The following is an 18,024-nucleotide window of genomic DNA, read 5'->3' on the forward strand; positions in this document are numbered from 1 at the left end:
TTAGACCAAACATGTTATAGATGCTTAACATGTGATTTTCCATGCATCTAATCTGCTAAACTTGTCAAGTAGCAGACATGAAGTGCATAATGAAGTTGCTTCTCTTAAAAGAAGTGCATGCTGAAGTTGCGTAAGACAATATCAAGAAGAAGTTGGAATTATTGTCCTAAGGATATTCTAAGAGAAAACCAGAATGCACTGCAATCAACCAATGAAATAAATAAATTATGAATGACTAGCTTTACCCTATAAATCCAGAATGGTTACACGGTTTCTTCTTATCCCTTAATATATAGGATAAATCATCTAGATATAAGGTTTCTTTAGATTAAAAATAGCCAGGAAATGCTTTTGAATGTTAAAAACTGATGAAAGAAAATTGCCTTTTCAATCAGCAAGGTAGGCTAAATATTTCTTACTGCCAGGTTAAAGTCTGTGATTCTAAAGGAGTCATTTCTATAGTTACTAACAACTTGGTGGCAAATGGCATCAAACATCTTTAAAAACTGGAAAGACAAACAACATAATCGACATCTTACTCCCAGCTGCATGAGCCTTAAGGTCAGTTGTTCTGAAACTAGACACAATAAGCTATATTGCTCCCATAATTTTATGAGTTCTGCTTTCCAGAACCCAGTACTACTACCCTAAATTTCCAGATTACACTGTTTACGTTAATGCTATTCATCACGATTGATATTGAAGCAGTGTGAAACTATAAATGGAAGGAGTTGATGCTTCCAGATTGTTATTTTTTCATGTACAATTAGAGATGGTTTAGTACATGAATACATGTGTGTGTGTGTGTGTGTGTAGAGTAGAGCTATAATTTACATAGGATGAGAAAAAAAGAATGCTTGGTGAATGAGGATTCATAGAGCTGACCTCAAATAGTAGGAACAAGCCTTAAGCACAGGCATGACCTATGAGCGTGCAAATGCAGGGAAGGCCAAAAATTGTTTGTCGTGTCATGTAGTGTTACATTCACGCTTTTTTTTATCGTGAATAGTATTTGAAATAATTTTTGGCTTTTTCCAGCAGCAAATCCTTGGAAATTGATATAGGTTATGTTTGGGCCTTCCTCACTTTCACTAAGGTTATAAGTTTCTGCATTTCAGAACCATGATTCCATCCTCTTTCTTGATTCAAAATTTTGAAAATTTAAGGATTTTGAGTTTTTTCTGAAGAAAAAATATGAAATTGGAAAATTATAATAAAAAAGAAATTAGAGCTTTATGAAATTTATTACACAACCAAAGACCTAGGTAAGAATATAACATGTTGTACATCTAGACACATGCTAGGAGATGCTAGAAGTTTTTCCATTTTTTCATGAAGCAATTAACCATTAACCCATCTTTATCTGAACTACTCTCATACAGTTTGAATCATTGTATTTTACTTTGATTTTTAAGAGACCTGCTTGAGGCCTTTGACAGCTTTCTTCATCTAATTTACAACCTTCTTTTTGAATGTTGATAAACTACCATTAGGCCTTTTACATCCTTTTTCAGCTCATGTATGGACAGAATAATGGCCAGCATTCTAAGTTTATCCGGTGCCATGGTTGCTATACCATATCTCTCATCCTCATATTTCCTTATAGTGGGTTTGCTATATGTCACATTACTTGACCATCCTCCCAAGGCAAACTCATGGTGTATGATGATATGATTGATCTTGAGTTCGAAGCAGCATGTCAGAATTTCATGCAGTAACATGTAGCCTTTGTAAAACTACTAATTTGTGCGTGTTTGAACCGAACAGTGGCATCCACTAAGGCCACTGGATTTACGTTTACTTTTACTACAACAATCTCTTCCAACACTTTTTAGAGGTAAAATGCCAGACGATCAGACAGTGCCTGCTTGAACCATGTCAAGTGATACTCAATACCTCTAGGAGCTTACATCAGCCTTTGGTTTCATGCTAGATATTTAACTCCATCATATTCACATCCAAAGAGATGGTTCATGTCAGATTGTCTCAGGATTCGAAGCTCATGACAGCATTCCAATGATTTTTTTTTTCAGTTACATAATTCCACTACCTATGAAAGCTTAAATCCCACCAACTCCACCAGAAAGGCAGTATGGTCTAAATGCCCCCACCATCAAGCTAAGCAGCTTGTGGCAAGAGTATCAATGGCATTACAATTGTAAATATAGCCATTATAAAGGTGCATATCATCATATTGTCATGCACATGATAATTAGAAATTTAGAAATTATCATAATGTTGTAAGGAAATATATCATGGGAACAAGTATAATTTAGCTGCAAGATACAGCTGGTGCAACATCTTCATTTCATTGTCTATTTGTTCATACAAAAGGAAACAAAGATTAGAAAGTTTCACTTTCAGACTTGTAGTTACACTTTTGTTCATACAAAAAGGAACAAAGATTAGAAAGTTCCACTTTCAGACTTGTAGTTACACTTTTGTTGCCAATATTTTAGCAAATTTGGTTTTCAAGTGATTTCATATCCAAAAGAAAGAGATATACACATGTTAAAGAATAATGACACGTATTTTGATGACTCATAAGATCTGGAAGTAACATTAATGAACAAGCCTTTTCCCAACCATTTTGGTTGGCTTTAGAGATCAAGGTATAATAAATAAAAACTGGAAACATTTAACGGTTGGATAATTATAAGATCTTAAATACCTGAATAAAAATATAAAATGAGGAGACATGGGAGTAACTATATACATATATATACATATACATATACATATATATACACACATATATACGTATACGTATACGCGCGTGTGTGTGAGAGAGTATATATGTATGTATGTACGTATGTATGTTGTCCAAAAATGACTGTAAATGTGAAAAAAACAGAGGAACAAGTGATAAGACTAGTAAGTATTTCAAAAGCTGAGAAACTTAATATACTGCAACAATACTTCAAAATATGACTGATAAAAATGCTGAAAATAATAGTTTTCTCAGATGAGATATGACTCACTAGCATGGCAGTACCAAAACAGAGAATTGTTTGGCAATGATTTTGTCCCCTATGCTTTAGTGCTCCAAAGAGGAAAACTGAGGGATTGTCGCAGGAAGACAGCATTCATCTATCAAAAAATTTTGACCTATTTTCAGCATCTATAACCATACGTGAAAAGATTTGTTCTGTGACAACTGGCATTTGACACTATTGTTGACCTGAAAATCATATTGAAACATGGTAGTCTCTCTAATTGACTAAGATAACAAAGACAATGAAGATTAAGAGCAACTGCTTCATATGTGATTTCACCCTAATTATTCTAGTTGTTAGTAATTAATATAATTGAAATGTGAAATTCAATTGTTGACCTATGTAGCATCTCCTATAAAGGTGCAGAGTGCAGTCAAGTTTCAAACATTACAAAAGAAGTACTTCACTTGCTTAAATAATGCAATACTGCAAAGTATAAATCAATTATAAATTTGAAAACAACAAATCCTATTATTTCCACTATTCCAAGAGATGAATCAAATCCATTCCCAGAAGATTCAGATTTTAATCTGTTCTTTCTTTCTTTATTTATTTTTCTTTTTTGTTTAAAAGAGAGAGGGGGGGAGAAGTAAAGGATGGAAGCCTATCTGAATTCCTTTTGATAAAGAAGGTGAAAGAGCAGCAAAAAATAGAGAAGAATGAAAAAAGAGAAAAAAAAAAATAAGGCACAAAATGATATGCCAGCATGGCACCACCCCTAGCAGAGGACACCAACAGTCAGCAGGCAAAAATCTTAGGTGTGGTCAACCACTAAAAAGTGCACCACACCCGTCAGCTTTCTTTCAGCCCTTTCGGATATATTCAAAATCCAAAACTGAAAGAGCTCTGAACATTTAGTAAGGACCCTCTCCAAAAAGACTGCCTAGCAAAAGATTCCATAAGTTCTTTCCAGCCAAAAGCATCTCTAGACCTCTAGGACAAGAACATCCCTCCAGTTCCGGGGAAGCTTTAACTCTCCTAATCTGCCATTCTGATCACAAGGATACAAAGCTACCAGTGTCCCCTGGATCACCAGTCCTCTCTCATATTTCTCCATATGAATCCACAAATGGACAAAGAATAAGAAGGATAACAATTTTCCCTAGAACATTGTAGAGCACCTGACTGGGTGGTGCTATCCAGTCCTGTTTCCCTCATAAAGATCTAGCTGTTGATGCACAACTAAGAAAAAATCTTAACCCTGCAGGGGCACCGAACAACTTCAAATACAATTGGAATAAAGGGAAACAATCCCTCCAAAATTGAGAAACATGTACAGAGACTGGACAAATAAGATATCAAATCTTCGTATCTTCCAATCAAACTATTCTACTAAAGCGAAGCCAAGAAGAGAAGTATATCAGTCTGGCGCAATTAGTTATCACCAAACAATTCCTTTTTTTCTCAACTGGAGTCTTCCAAAACTGGTTATCATTGACAACAAGGACATACAGGAGAAGAGGAAGGTCCTTCAAGAACCTAGCCAAGTAAGACGAGAAGTTTGGAACACCCCTCTGCTTAGCAACCAGAGATTCTGGGTTCAAGTCTTGGGTAGTGAATCTCCAAGAATTTGGGCCGAGATAATTATAGAGAGGGCAGGTCTTCCTCCCCTTCTTTCTCAAATAAATAAAATCTTCTAAAAAGGCAAGACAAACCCTCATTGCTTAAAATTTCCTAATGATATTGCTCCCCAAAAGTTGGAATTGGATGAAACAGGGAACAGATTAGGAGAAAGGTTCGGGGGACAATTCTCCAAACCATCTATCCATCTAGAATAGTATAACCTCCCATCTCCCAACCTGAACGAGGTTTCATTACTAAAGGCATTCAACATGTCGAGAACTCCTTCCTAGGACAGGAACATGGAGGGAAGGGTCAAGGAATGTCAGAGAAGTCAGTCCTTCAAGAGTCGATTCCTTCAGCAGGGAGATTCCCTTTCAAAATGTTCTCCACTGCCATTTACCAAGTAGACCACTGTTTACATCAAGAAGTTGATCACACCAACACCATCCTGCACCCTCGATTTGCAAACCATTTTCCAATTAATTAGTCCTGCACCCATGGCTACTCTCTAATAACCTTGCCAAAATAATGCATTCCAGAGACCAGTCATCTTTTTCAATCACCCACTTGGGGAGAAGGAAGGTATATAATTAAAAAGAAAGGCCAACGGGTTATTGTTAACTATTGTCAACCTCCCTCGGCCTGCTTCCATCATGCAAGTTTCTTGTCAAATATATCCAAAGGAGCTCGACATTCAGGAAAGCAAATGCTGAAGCATATTATAGGCTGCTGCAGCTGATCACTATACAATTTTGGAACCTTGTTCACCAAACCCCAACATTCTCTAGAATGCTTAACTGGATATGAAAGCTCTTCTGAAAATAGATTGAGCCCCAAGAGAGGTTCAAATGATTATAATATAGGAGTCTGATAATGAAAATTGAACAATTGAAGTCAGAGGTGGCACGATAAATGGCTATATAACATTTGAGTTGAAGCATGTGATGCGACATATGATGTTATTGATAAACATGAGTGGTCGGATTGATCCAAGTTGATGTTACTAGAAAGGTGCCACTATACCAAACGAAGTGAACAAAAGAGAAAATTTGAAGTAAGCCCTAAGTTCCACTTATTGAAGTTCAAATTTCAAGGTTTCAGCATTAAAATCCTCCGTCTTTTTGTGTTTACCATGCAAATATTGAAGGGGCACAAACAGACCTGTCAAAAGCAGAAAGCAACAAAAAATTGACCAGTGTATGATTTTGTGCACAGCAATTTGGTCCCTGCACAATACGAAGAAAGCAATTCCAAGAATGTACCGACCATTCAATTAACTTACTAAGATACTAGAGTGTCATTGTAAAACTCCTGATCTACTATTGGTTTCACATTAAAATACTTGCAAGAAATTCCCTATTTCAAAGCCAAAATGGTAAATCCACTCAACATTAGATTTCATGCAATCCTCCATCATGAAATAATTTTCTACCTCTTCAATAAATGCAGTGCTTTGTAAAAAAACCTTATTTTGGCTGTCTTTACATCATAAATCACCTGGATTAAGCAATGCATTTGCAATTACCATATCAACTATGGATCAAAGTGGCCATGCAAAGTGGCTAAGCAGTACATATGAAGTAAGCATCTCCTTGCTAAAATCAGCCAAACGATCAATTTTATAGAAAGAATGAATAGAAGAGGTATCATAAGAAAACAAGTTTTTATTCAGTAGAAATTTGATTTTCACATGGAAGAATGAATGTAAAACCGAAAACAACGTGGAAAGAAGAACAAATGCTTCAAAAGGAGAGAATTTGGAGGTTGGGAGGTTGGAAGCAAAATACGCCACATCCAAGACTCAATTGCCAAGTTTAACTTCTGGAGGCTATAACTTTCTCACCTAGTATCCGTTTTCGACATACCGGACAATATAAGAAAATCTTAGTGAGTACTATGACAGTACCATGGCCCCTAAAGGGGGTTTTCACACCCCACTGACATGGATCCTCAACAATGTTTTGGGTTCAAAATGGGCCAGTCAAAGTAAAACTTTCCATTTTGAGCAAGACTTTAAGCACCTATAACTTCCAATCCAGTTGACGACATGGTAGGAGATAAAATTGATATAAAAATTACAATATAGCTTAGGAAAAATTTAATTTTAATATATTTTTTACTGCATTAAAATATTCTAACCTTGTTTGATTAGAGAGGAATAAGACCAGGATTGGGGGAGTCGGACCTCCCTATAAATAAGAGGTAGTGTAATCACTTATTCAAATAATGAAAGCAAAAAGGGCTTAGAACCCTACTTTCACAATTCTTTAGATTTTCTATTATTTTCTTTGGGAAGTCCGAGTTAAATAGGTTGAAAGAATTACTTCTTTCTCTCTTTAATCAGATCAAGCTCATATCAAAGGCTAGGGCCCTATCTCTAGGAGCCATAGTTTGTGGTTCAAGCCGTACGAGTGGACAATAGAAAAGCTTTTGGTGCTTAAAGCACATTGAAGGGGAAAGGCAAGGATGGCTTCTACCTTAATGTATAATGACATGCAGAGTTATCTTGGTTAAATGGAGGAGAAGATCATACAACTCATAGAGCTTGTGGTTTGACTGAAGGCTTTAATTCTCACACCCTGAACTCCTATCGCAAAACTATGTCCAACTTTTGGTGATGACAACTAGTCATCCGGCAAAGAGGAGGATCAACCTAGAGGTACCCAAAATCCCCCTCTCCAACTTTTGAAAATTGAAGTACAATTGAGATACCTATATATAATGGATGTGTCGATGTAGAGAAGTTGGATAACTAATTAGCTATTTAAAACTTAAAGATAAACATGGTAAGTTTTGGCCAGATTTCATTGGAATTAGCTGAAACCATATTGGGCCTAAACTATTTAGTTTCAGCCGAAACTGATGAAATTAGCCAAAACTAACTAAAACCAAATTTACAAGTCAATTTTAGTCAGGTGCCATCCAAACCTAGCTCATCATTATCCAAATTAACCTTCTTGAGCAGAAATATCAAACAATGGTGTATACTAGGTCATGATGGATGGGGAGAAAATTTCTTCAGCTATTGTCCTCTTCTTTTTTTATCTTTTTAGGATAAGAATTTACTTCCAGGATAAGTATATGTTTGGCTATAGATACAAATTCATTCCACGCGAGTTTCTATACAAAATCTAAAACATTATTTCAAAATTGAATAAAAAAAATAGATCTGAAACTAATTTAGATCATGCAATCTTGCAAATCCAATCAACTTAATTTATTCCACAAGAAAGGGTATTAGAGCAGAATTTATTGATTCAGCCACATGGCAGTACATGATAAGAAACATGGCAAAACCAAAAGAATGGGCGCCATCAACATCCAAAGGACACATGATAATGCAAGGATGCTCCATTTGATCATATGGAGACATACTTGAGGAGATTCTCACAATTCTAAGAGTGAAGAAACCAAACCATGATTACATATTAATCAATTTTATGGAAACTAGAAGGTTTGATAGTCAAAGATCTAGCGACTAAAGCATCAAAATTGAAGATCAATTGAGCCAACAGGAATCTTGCAGCCAAAGTTTTTTTGGGTAAGTCCCTGCGGCCAGAGATTTGACAGGTAAGGTTTCAGCAGACAACTTGATTGTGGAAGATCCAACCATTCAAGGATGATTCAACCCTTGAAGATCCATAAAATAAGCAATTACAAGATCTAGCAGTTGATTTAAATCAACAACCATGATCGAGTCCTAGCATTATGACGATCCATTCCTACATTGTAGATTCAGCATTGTTCAGCATCACTCGAGCAATTGGAGTTCAGGACCACTGATCATGAGGCACTGGAGCGACCCATCAGACTGTACGACAGCAAGGAAAAAGTCTACAGGTGTCCTAGTGGGAGAAGTTCCATTTTGCAAGTCCTTTTTATCTCTTTAACTATTAAATCAGAAAAAAGAAGAGGGCACATTTTTATGATGAATGAATAAGTTAGATTCTCTTTTTCTATATTTTCCTCTCTTCTTCTCATCTTTTCTTTCCAGACAAGAGAGATCACCTCCTGGATGTGTATTATTTCTCCCAGTATATGGATTTGTCCTATGCAAATTTTCCTGTGTAAATTCTCATGGAAGATTCAGATTTTAATATAAACATTAGGATCTGAAATTGATTTTAGAATGGAGGGATTTGCAGATTGGAGTAACTTGATCTTTTCTACATCAGAAGGCAAGTTTCGAAAAACATATACCTAGATGGACAAGATATTTCTTGTATTTTCACCGATATGTATGTGCACACTTGACCACTGCCATCTAACGCTACTATGAATATTTAATTTGCTGCCAGCTTCTAACACTACACCTAGATGGGCCATAGCACAAGATTTAACTCTGCCCATTTTCAGTGTATATAACCAAAGCAATTGAATCATGATAACTTCTTCAATTGATCCAGGCCATCAATACTGCCATCAGAAAAAAAGGCCCCCCGAGCTGTTGAAGAAAGAATTCAGCTAATGAAGCTACATAAAAGGGAGTAATATACAATACACTACTTCAAATTTTAAGTTGCAGGATACTTCTGTGGTAATGCTTAACTGATCATCTACTGTCAGCTGGAAAAAAAAAAAACACGAGGACCCTATTTCCAGGTAAGGTGGAGTTTACCAGAGAACATGGTGATCAGTAACAAACACAGCAAGCAGCTACAAGAATAAAATTATGCCATCCATAAGATTTTCAGATCATGGAAAAGCATTGCTATAAAAATATTACACTGCCTGCACGAATGTACCATAACCATAAACCACACACATTCCTCCAAAATCACATCCCTGCTTACATATTGTAACTAAGATAACTGGAAAACAAGGAAACAAAATAATGCAATCTATAGAATGAATCCAATACCAGAGAAAGAGGTAAACATAAAGAAAGATGGATAGAGAAGTAAGCACTAATTTCTGCTGCAATTTGCTTTTCATTGATCAAATTGAAACATCGATGCAGCTACTTTAGCAGGTGAAGACATTCATTGATAAGAGAACAAAGTTCTATTTATTACGATATAAGTGTGAACTGCCTACTATCTGTGACATGGAAGTTCACTTTTTTTAACCTTCCTCACTATCTCTAAATGTATGACCAGCAGTGAGTAACTCTCACATTGCTGAGAACACTTCATATTCAAAATTCACAGACACTACAAACTCGAAAGGACATTGTTTTAACGGCAACCAAACGAAACAAACCACCTGTATCCACCATCACGAGGGGAGGATCGAGTTTCTGGCCACCCGTCCATATCTTGAGAAGAACCCCCTGCCGCTGCTCGACAGAGATCTTTCTATTTCTAAATGACCCTTCCGCAATGAACCCTGTTTCGAAGAATTTCCTTGCTTTCCCCGGTTATTACTTGTCTGCTCTTCCCCAAAGTAGGGATCTTTTTGCTCCTCCGCAGAGTTCTTTTCCGGCTCCACTCTGATGGGAAGAATACCCAAGTATGGCGAGTCCATTGAAACCGACCTGCGAACCGGCTGCAACCCATCTTCCCCCAACTCGCTCGGTACCGCAAGCTCAGAGCTTTCCAGCAACTGGTCAGTCAAAATTCCAATTTCAACTCCACTCTCCGTTCCTCTATCCTCTTCTTCCACATCCTGCAACCCATTATCGCTCTCCAGTGCTTGGATTCCAGTGTCGGGATTGTCCACAGGAACCGAGGAACTCGAGTCGTCGACCGAGACAGCACCGACAGTGGTAGCAGCAGGAGGAGGAGGAGCGGCGCCGGCGAGATCCGCCGCTGGGTCAATGATGCCGGCCCGGCAAAGGGGGCAATTGACATGGGCCCGAAGCCAGGTATCGATGCAGGGGACGTGGAAGGCGTGGCCGCACTTTGGGAGTAGCCGGACGAGCTCCCCGTCCTGGAAGTCCCCGAGGCACACGGAGCAGTCGGCGGCGCCGAGGAGCCCGCCGCCGGCCTTGTATTCGGCGACGGCGATGGACCCGATGGTTGCCTCATCCAGCCCAACGGTCCGGATGTACCACACATGGTGCGGCCCCTCCCCGTCCTCGGCGGCCCCGTCGTCATCGGAGGGGGGAGAGGCAGCGCCGGAGCCGGCGGGGACGGCCGCGGGGGGAAGGAGGAGGTGGCGGAGGCGCCAGCGGCGGCGGAGGAAGGAGTAGTAGACGAGGGAGAGGAAGATGACGGCGGCGATTACGGAGACGACAATGATGATGAGGTTGCGGTGGGCGCTTGGGGACGGCGGGGCGGGGTCGCGGGGACGGTCGTCGTCGCCGGGTAAGAGGATCCGACGGTGGAGATCCATCGGGGGTTAGGTCTAGCACGGATCGGGCGGTGGAGGAGTGCCGGAAGCCGGGACTCTTCTCATCTCTCCGTCCGCCGGTCGGGAATGGAAGGGAAGGGGGAAGGAACTCGGTTTTCTAATCGGGAGGTCAATGGCGGGGGCGGGCGGTTTTGCCCTTTTTGTTGCAAAAGGAAACGCACACCATTTTTTGGCCCCCTAACCCACGATTCTACTGGCCCACACGTTGGTGGAGTCTGTGTGGGTCCCCCTGTAGTTGCATCGAGGTATAGTTCTGGGTGTTCATCGAGATGGGTGCAGTGTGCAAGGGGGCCGGGATGATGAGATCGTGAAACGCTCGTGGGGTTAAAATGGGTGGATCGCCGTGGGATGGCCTGGAAGACGCGTGGAAATTTACCATATGATGTGATGTATTTCGTTTTCCATTTGACTTTATGAGCCCAATGGTTGGAAACTTGAACACGGCTCATGGAAGGAAGCTTCATCTCTGCTTCTCTCTTTACCATCCATGATCTTAAATAGACTAGGACAAAATTCTGAAGAGACTTGGACAGCAAATTGTTGCTTGACAAATCCGACTGGGCTCAAATTCTTCGACCCATTGAGATTGGGGCCAAGCTTGGATTTACAAAAAATTAAGCTGATCTAATTTGGCCCAAATCGATGATAACATACTATTTTACAAGGACAGTTGATGTAAATATATAATATATTATTGGAATATTTTTAATTCTAAAGTAGTATTTATATCATCTACCCAAACATATTAGTTTATATCAAAATATTATTCTAATTATAGGTGGCAATTTATGACCCGGCCTACCAACTTAATCCTCAACTTTAAGCGAGTTCAGATTTGGCATAAAACATATCCAGGTTTTAAAGAGGTCAACCTGACTTAATTTATTTATTAACTAGGTCGATTTCATATTTAGAGTCTTAACCTGTTTAGTAGTTAAAACGGATTATAACCCAACACATTTAACATTTTTTAAAATTTTAATATGTTTAAGACTTATTTAATATGATTCAAGTAATTTTCTAAACCAATTATGAAGACCGGGTTCAATTACTTGTTTAATATAAAAAATAGATTTTTAATGTGTTTAATAAATAAGATGGATTAGGGTTGATAAATATTTGACCCTACTTGCATCGATCCAATTTAATGGCCACCCCTCCCCTAATTTATTTGCACATACCAATTACACCCGTTTATCATCTTTTGTCCCCTTTGTAGGCTTTTAGGTTGGGTAGGGTTAGGCTGGACTATAACTTTGGATCGAATATTGGATTAGTTTGAGCTAAAGAAAACAAGCCCAAGGTCAAGCTGGTTCGAGCTTGGGTTGGCATTTCGATTCTCCACCTTGATATTTGACCAAACCCAACCAACAAATGCCAGTCAACCTAATCTTGAGATTTCATACAAATTGAAGATATTGTCATATATGGCGATCTATAAGATAATGTATACATCACATTTTTGTTTAAGAAAACTATTTCAATTAACTTGGCTGAAGATATATAAATATTCTTGTAAGGTTCTAAGCTTATATCCATCTCTATGCTGAAATGTTGCCAGTTAATCCTTTGCTAAAGGCGTGATATACGTTTTTTTCTTGATGATAAGGGAGGCCGGAAAAGGAGCCACCTGGCTTTTATTGGAGTTCAGGAACTATATTTACAGAGGACGATGCAGTGAAGCACAAAAAGAGAGAGTGCAAGAAAATGAGTGAAACATTACATCCAGCTTCCAAGATATGCGGTGAAGTTAAGAGAAGAACGAACAAAATATGCGGTAAAGAAGGTTCATTCAATTTGGTACGTAGGGTCCTTTCTTATCTGCAGCAATCCTTCCTATGTAGGCTCTCCCAATTTGGTAATGGTTCCCTCAAATCAAAGCAGAAAGTAGGTTGAGAGACAGCCGGATCACTGAAGGTCCAGTCAAAACCCAAGAAGACACTTGCAAATTCCTTCCGAGTATCCATTCCAAAGATTAGACTTTGTGCCAAATGCGTATCAGACGAAGCAGGGGAGAACAATAGAGTGTGGTGGAAGCAGAGACTATCAAGCATCATTCAAGATCCGCCAAGCCAATAATTTGTTGCCAGGCTAAAAGTTTAAATCTATACAAATATAATCACAAGTTGTATTATTTGGATTTTTTTATTCTATATTAATATCCAAGATCTATCCAGTAAATAATCAATGTAGGAATAAATATACTCTCGCATGGTCCTCACACATTCGCCAATATTTTTACCAAGCTTTCCTACCAAGGGTTTCTCACGTGTTGAGGTTCTTCTTCCAGCATAGCTATAGGAAACTTTTCACCTTGAGTGGCGCACTGACGTTGCCATTTCCGATTTGGAAGTGAACTCTATTCCAAATGGTTGGAACGACATCTTTCTAAAAATTAGAGCACTTCCAAGGTGGTTTCCAACACATGCACAATTTCACCTTCTTATGATAGGCAAACTCTATTTTCTTTCTCCAAATATCGGGATCATTGGTTGCATTACCTCCATCCCCATTTATCCAGCAATGCATTGTTAAATTAGGTGCCATCCTTGATCCTCGAAACTCATTTCGTCCTTCTGCAAGCATATTGTTTCCCAGCTAATCTTGCATGATAAACCACGAGCATTTAAAAGGTACCAGTCCCAAAAAAGAATCTCCTGCGCTTGTCAATTCTCCTGATGACTTGGATTCGGAGCTTGAATAAAGACATGCAGTAAAGATGGAGCGAACGATGTAAGGATGAACTTGATAAGAGTAAGTCAACCTCCAAAAGAAAGATACTTGCTCTTCGAAGATGCCAGAAGAAGTCAGTCCGACTTGAAAGATTTGGCACCACTTAGAGGAAGGCCCAAATATTTGAAGGGAGTAAAAATCTCTAGATAATTAAGCCACTTCGACCATCGTACACACGCTCCATTCTTCCAACTACAAGAACCACTAGTGCTTTAACTCGTAGGCGAAGACTACATGCACTCGCGCAAGGGGATGTAGTGGAGCATTTCCCACGACGCGCTGACATCTATGATCTATCCTTCTATGAAGCTTGACAACACTGTCATATATACAAGTCTCCGTTCCACTCACGATCTCCTCCGACGTTCACCGGAATTGGTTGGTCGCCTGGGGCCTCTGCTCGATCTGCGTCTCCGTATCGGAGTCTGACGTTCACCGTCATCATCCCACCGTCCTGTAAATAGAGATGGCTCCCTCTCCCCTCCTCTCTTCACCCCGACTCGTTAAAACTTCTCTGTCGAGAGAGAAAGGTGCAATTTGACAAACTCCATCCGAAGGTCCAATACAACAAGAACAGCAAATTTGCTGTTCTTCTTGTATTGGACCCTCGGATGGACACGATTGATCAATTGGAAGGATTTCTCGAGTTTCTATGGCTGCTTTTGAAAGTGAGGAAGGAATGTACGTTGCTCCTAGTCGCAACTTTTATCACAACCCAAGGATGTGCACTCCGAAAGCTCCAAATCGAGTCTTTCAAAGCTCCAAAGCAGAGGACACGGGGTCTTTATTCCAGTTTTAGTCGGTTTCACAACTTTTTTTCTTAATTTTATTTTAAAGGTTTAAGGTGGACGGATATGAGACTATGGTACGTGGACAGCTACATGCATTCCTCGTCTTGTACTCCAGGTGAATGAGTAGCAATATCAACTGTTATTACCCAACATGGGACCTGTAGATGATTTATTATTATTATTATTGTTGAAGATCATAGCGATATTATAGTTGCATTTGTGGCAGACATCTGGTTAATTTGGACTCTATAGTTGAGTCCGACTTCAATGTTATAGTTTCTAAATAGTATATAAAATAAATCCAATAAAGTTGTCTACCTTAGGTATTACATAGTTTTATTTACATCTTCTCCAAGCTGGTGTTTCTGTGGCTCTAAATTGGCATATAAAGAAAGAGCTTAGTTGCCCGTTCAGAAATCAGGCAGTCCTAATCGCATAGATCATCATGAGCTTCTCTATAAATATCAGGCAAAGGGACGTTCTAGGTATGAGAAACTTTTCTGCTATGCTCCAGTTCTACCATCTTTCTCTCAAGTCTCTATTGTTTTCTCCTGATTTAAACATCAAAAGGCCTTCCACCAGACATGTTCTGGTTGTTTTTCACTGGTCGCGAGTTGAAGCCTACGCAATGCAGGCTTCTCCAGCCGGGTCGAGCACAGCAACATTGCTCGTCAGCTCGTCAACCTGTTTGCTCCGAGCTGCAAAATAATTTTTGTATGCATTGCCATTGAATGATCAAAGGGTAGTCAGTCATATTTGTCTAAGAGCTATCGTTGTTTGGAATACCTAGGAAATGTCAAACTACATCAAAATCTAGTTTGGATTATCCTATTCAGGATGCCGAAGGAGATTGAATCAGGCAATATGTCACTGTGAGTAACATCACTATTTTAGAACCATCTGCATGGTCCAAGGCTTCTCTCTTAATTTTTTTTCCTTCAGAAAATCCCTGAAGCGTATCATCTCGACGGCCCTGACGCACGCCATCCAAAGGTTAGACAGGCATTTGACAACCAAAGGTGCGAAGTGCGTAAATGCCAATGGAGTGACGCGAAGGAGATTGCTCAGGCACGCTACCGAAGTACCCACCGGATAATTAAAATCGTAACAACGCAAGCAACCCTTTAAACAAGGAAAACGCATGGCCTGCGGCACGCTTTTTCCAACCATCCTTTCCCCACCAACCCCCGAAAGGAACCATTCTCCTCAGCCATTCTCTGCTTCCCTCCCACGAAAGAAACCAGTTCTCCTGAGCCAATGGATGAGAAGCCAGCGTCTCGTCCACCCACCAAGAAAGGGTGGTTTGATTGGCAATTCGAGCACCATGACAAGGAGATGTTAATGGGCTTCGAGTTCTCGAATCGCACCTCCGGTGCTGCCGACCTCCTCCAGAATTGCGACCTCCCCCCTCCACTCAAGCTCTTCTCGTCCATTGAAGATGATGACAAGAAGAATAAGATCTCCACCCCTTTGGTGCCGCAGAATTCACTGCCGACCCCAGCTCCCAGGCTAGTCAGCAGAGCTTTGTTAGTTCTCAAAGATTTTGTTCTGGTTATAGCTTTGGTTAACAAAGGATGACATCGATCCTGGCAGCAGGGCGAACCAGTGGGATGATGAATGGGGACTGGATCACGGGGGTGAGAACTCGAGCCTGCTGAGAGCTCTGCGGCGCTCGCAAACACGAGCAAGAGAAGCCGAGAAGGCGGCGTCGCTGGCAAATGCGAGAAACGAGCAGATGGCCGCGTTGCTCCTGGAGAAGTCATTGAGACTCTCGGCTCATCGGCAGTGGGTGGCGCTGCTCGAGGTCGAGGTCTCGATGCTTCAAGAAAAGATGCTGTGGTCGGAGACAGAGGAACATGGAGAAGGTGATGCGGTGCCGGCGTCGGCGACGTGGTGCTTGGCTTTGGCCCTCTGCTTGGGAGTTGGTGGAGTGGGTTTTGCATTAGGCCGATGCTTATTTTGATGCTTCTTTTGTCCTAAAACTAGGTGGTGGGGATCTTAACGTTTGTATCAAATAGAGTGAGGATTCGGTGGATTCAAAAGGTCATATCTGTATTCCATGTAACGAATTATTTGAGCGGCAGCTACAGATGACATCTGCCTGCAGATTCCTTCATTGCAGACTCATAACCATGCACTTCGACAGAGAAAAAAAGGAGAAAAGCAACATCAGAATCATTTACTACACAGTTCTTCCTTTTCATCGTTTACGTCAAGTGAAGATCGCAAGATGTATTAAGTGAAAATTCTTTTGTGATATGGGTGATTACAAACTTTTATTTGGAAGTGAAAAAAGTGAATGACAATTAGGGCTAAGGTTTTAAGTCCCTGTTCCGTCCTATATTTACGAGAAAACGAGATCTGGATGGGTTCAGAACTCCAAAGAGGAGGAGGAACCATGAAGAAAAAATAAAAGTGAAAGGCCAAGGACAAAAAAAAAGAGAGAGAATAAAAAAATGAAGAAAAAATGTAGAAAGAAAAGAGAAACAAAGAAATAAGGAAGAGAAGAAAAATAACAAAAGGGAAAAAAGAAAGATAGAAGAAAAAAAAAGAAAGAAAATAAAGGAAGGTAACAGAAAAAAAAAAGAAACAAAAGAACGAAAAAAAGCAAAAAAAAAAACAGGAAGGAAGGAAAAAAGAAAAGAGGAAAGAGAGATGAGAATATCTATCGGGATACCGCCGCGGGACGGACAGAACAGCAGACATCAGGTTTTATACAGAAGCTGGGATACTCCATTCCGCGAGATTTAAAACCTTGATTTGAACCTAGCAACTAAGATTCGTAAGCGTGGAACTAATTCTCAAGAGTAGCTAAAAAATTCTCAGTGAATCATGCCTTTTGTTAGATACAGGACCACTGCAACAACAACTCTAGGGAGAACAAAAAAAAATCCTAGAAAAATATACTCACAGAATTAGAGTTAAGTAGTATTAAGAAGATTAATTGTATGAACAGATCTATCAACTTGAAAATCATGAGGACAACAAGGAAATATAGGCATAAAAGGACGACACTGTTGGAAAGAAGACTAGTAATTGGGGATAAATGAACCCCTAAGATTACTAAGCAGTTTATAAAGCAACACTTCCATGCAACTTAGGCCCATTATTTCAAAATATGGTGCAATGATGCCTCATGATTTATCAACTATTCCAATCAGCAACTTCATTTAATCGAAAAATTCAGCATAATGGTTGCCAAAATGTTCCTTGATCTTACATATAACCTAAAGCGCCCAAAACTATACTCCATGTTGTTGATTCTAAGAGTCAAAATGTACATTAAATTGTATCGGATCTTATGAAGAACTCAAAAATAATCAAAAACTTCATCATGCTTTTCCATGACATAATTCCAAGTCATAAAGAAGAAATCAGAAATAAAGAAAACCAGACATGAAAACGATCAACATAACTTAAAAATTAAAGTTGAAGCATTAAGCATAAGCTTTAATCTGCACCAAACTAATAATCCAAGTCCCATCTATACTGAGGAGGGCAGTCAGTTCTAATCAAGCTATTATTGTTCAGTTTTGGGAACATTTATTATGACTCTCAACCTGAAGTCAACCCTTCAACTTGGCATCAATTTCTTTGCAAAAGCAACCTTGGGCCAGAAAGAATCAGACATGAAATCTAGGTCTTTG

General features: G+C 39.5%; 2 protein-coding genes across 2 annotated transcripts; one reads left to right on the top strand and one right to left on the bottom strand.

The window, feature by feature from the left end:
• Positions 1-9,460: 9,460 nt before the first annotated feature.
• LOC103718737 (RING-H2 finger protein ATL52-like) lies at positions 9,461-10,994 on the bottom strand. The gene has a single exon (XM_008807687.4). The coding sequence runs from the start codon at positions 10,833-10,835 to the stop codon at positions 9,777-9,779; it is 1,059 nt and encodes a 352-aa protein (XP_008805909.1). The 5' UTR covers positions 10,836-10,994; the 3' UTR covers positions 9,461-9,776.
• Positions 10,995-15,634: 4,640 nt separating this feature from the next.
• LOC103718746 lies at positions 15,635-16,340 on the top strand. Its single transcript, XM_008807695.1, has 2 exons — positions 15,635-15,850; positions 15,936-16,340. Exons 1-2 carry the CDS (start codon positions 15,635-15,637, stop codon positions 16,338-16,340), a joined length of 621 nt encoding a protein of 206 aa, XP_008805917.1.
• The last annotated feature ends 1,684 nt before the right edge of the window (positions 16,341-18,024 follow it).

This window comes from Phoenix dactylifera, chromosome 15, assembly GCF_009389715.1.
Source record: "Phoenix dactylifera cultivar Barhee BC4 chromosome 15, palm_55x_up_171113_PBpolish2nd_filt_p, whole genome shotgun sequence".
Classification (NCBI taxonomy): domain Eukaryota; kingdom Viridiplantae; phylum Streptophyta; class Magnoliopsida; order Arecales; family Arecaceae; genus Phoenix; species Phoenix dactylifera.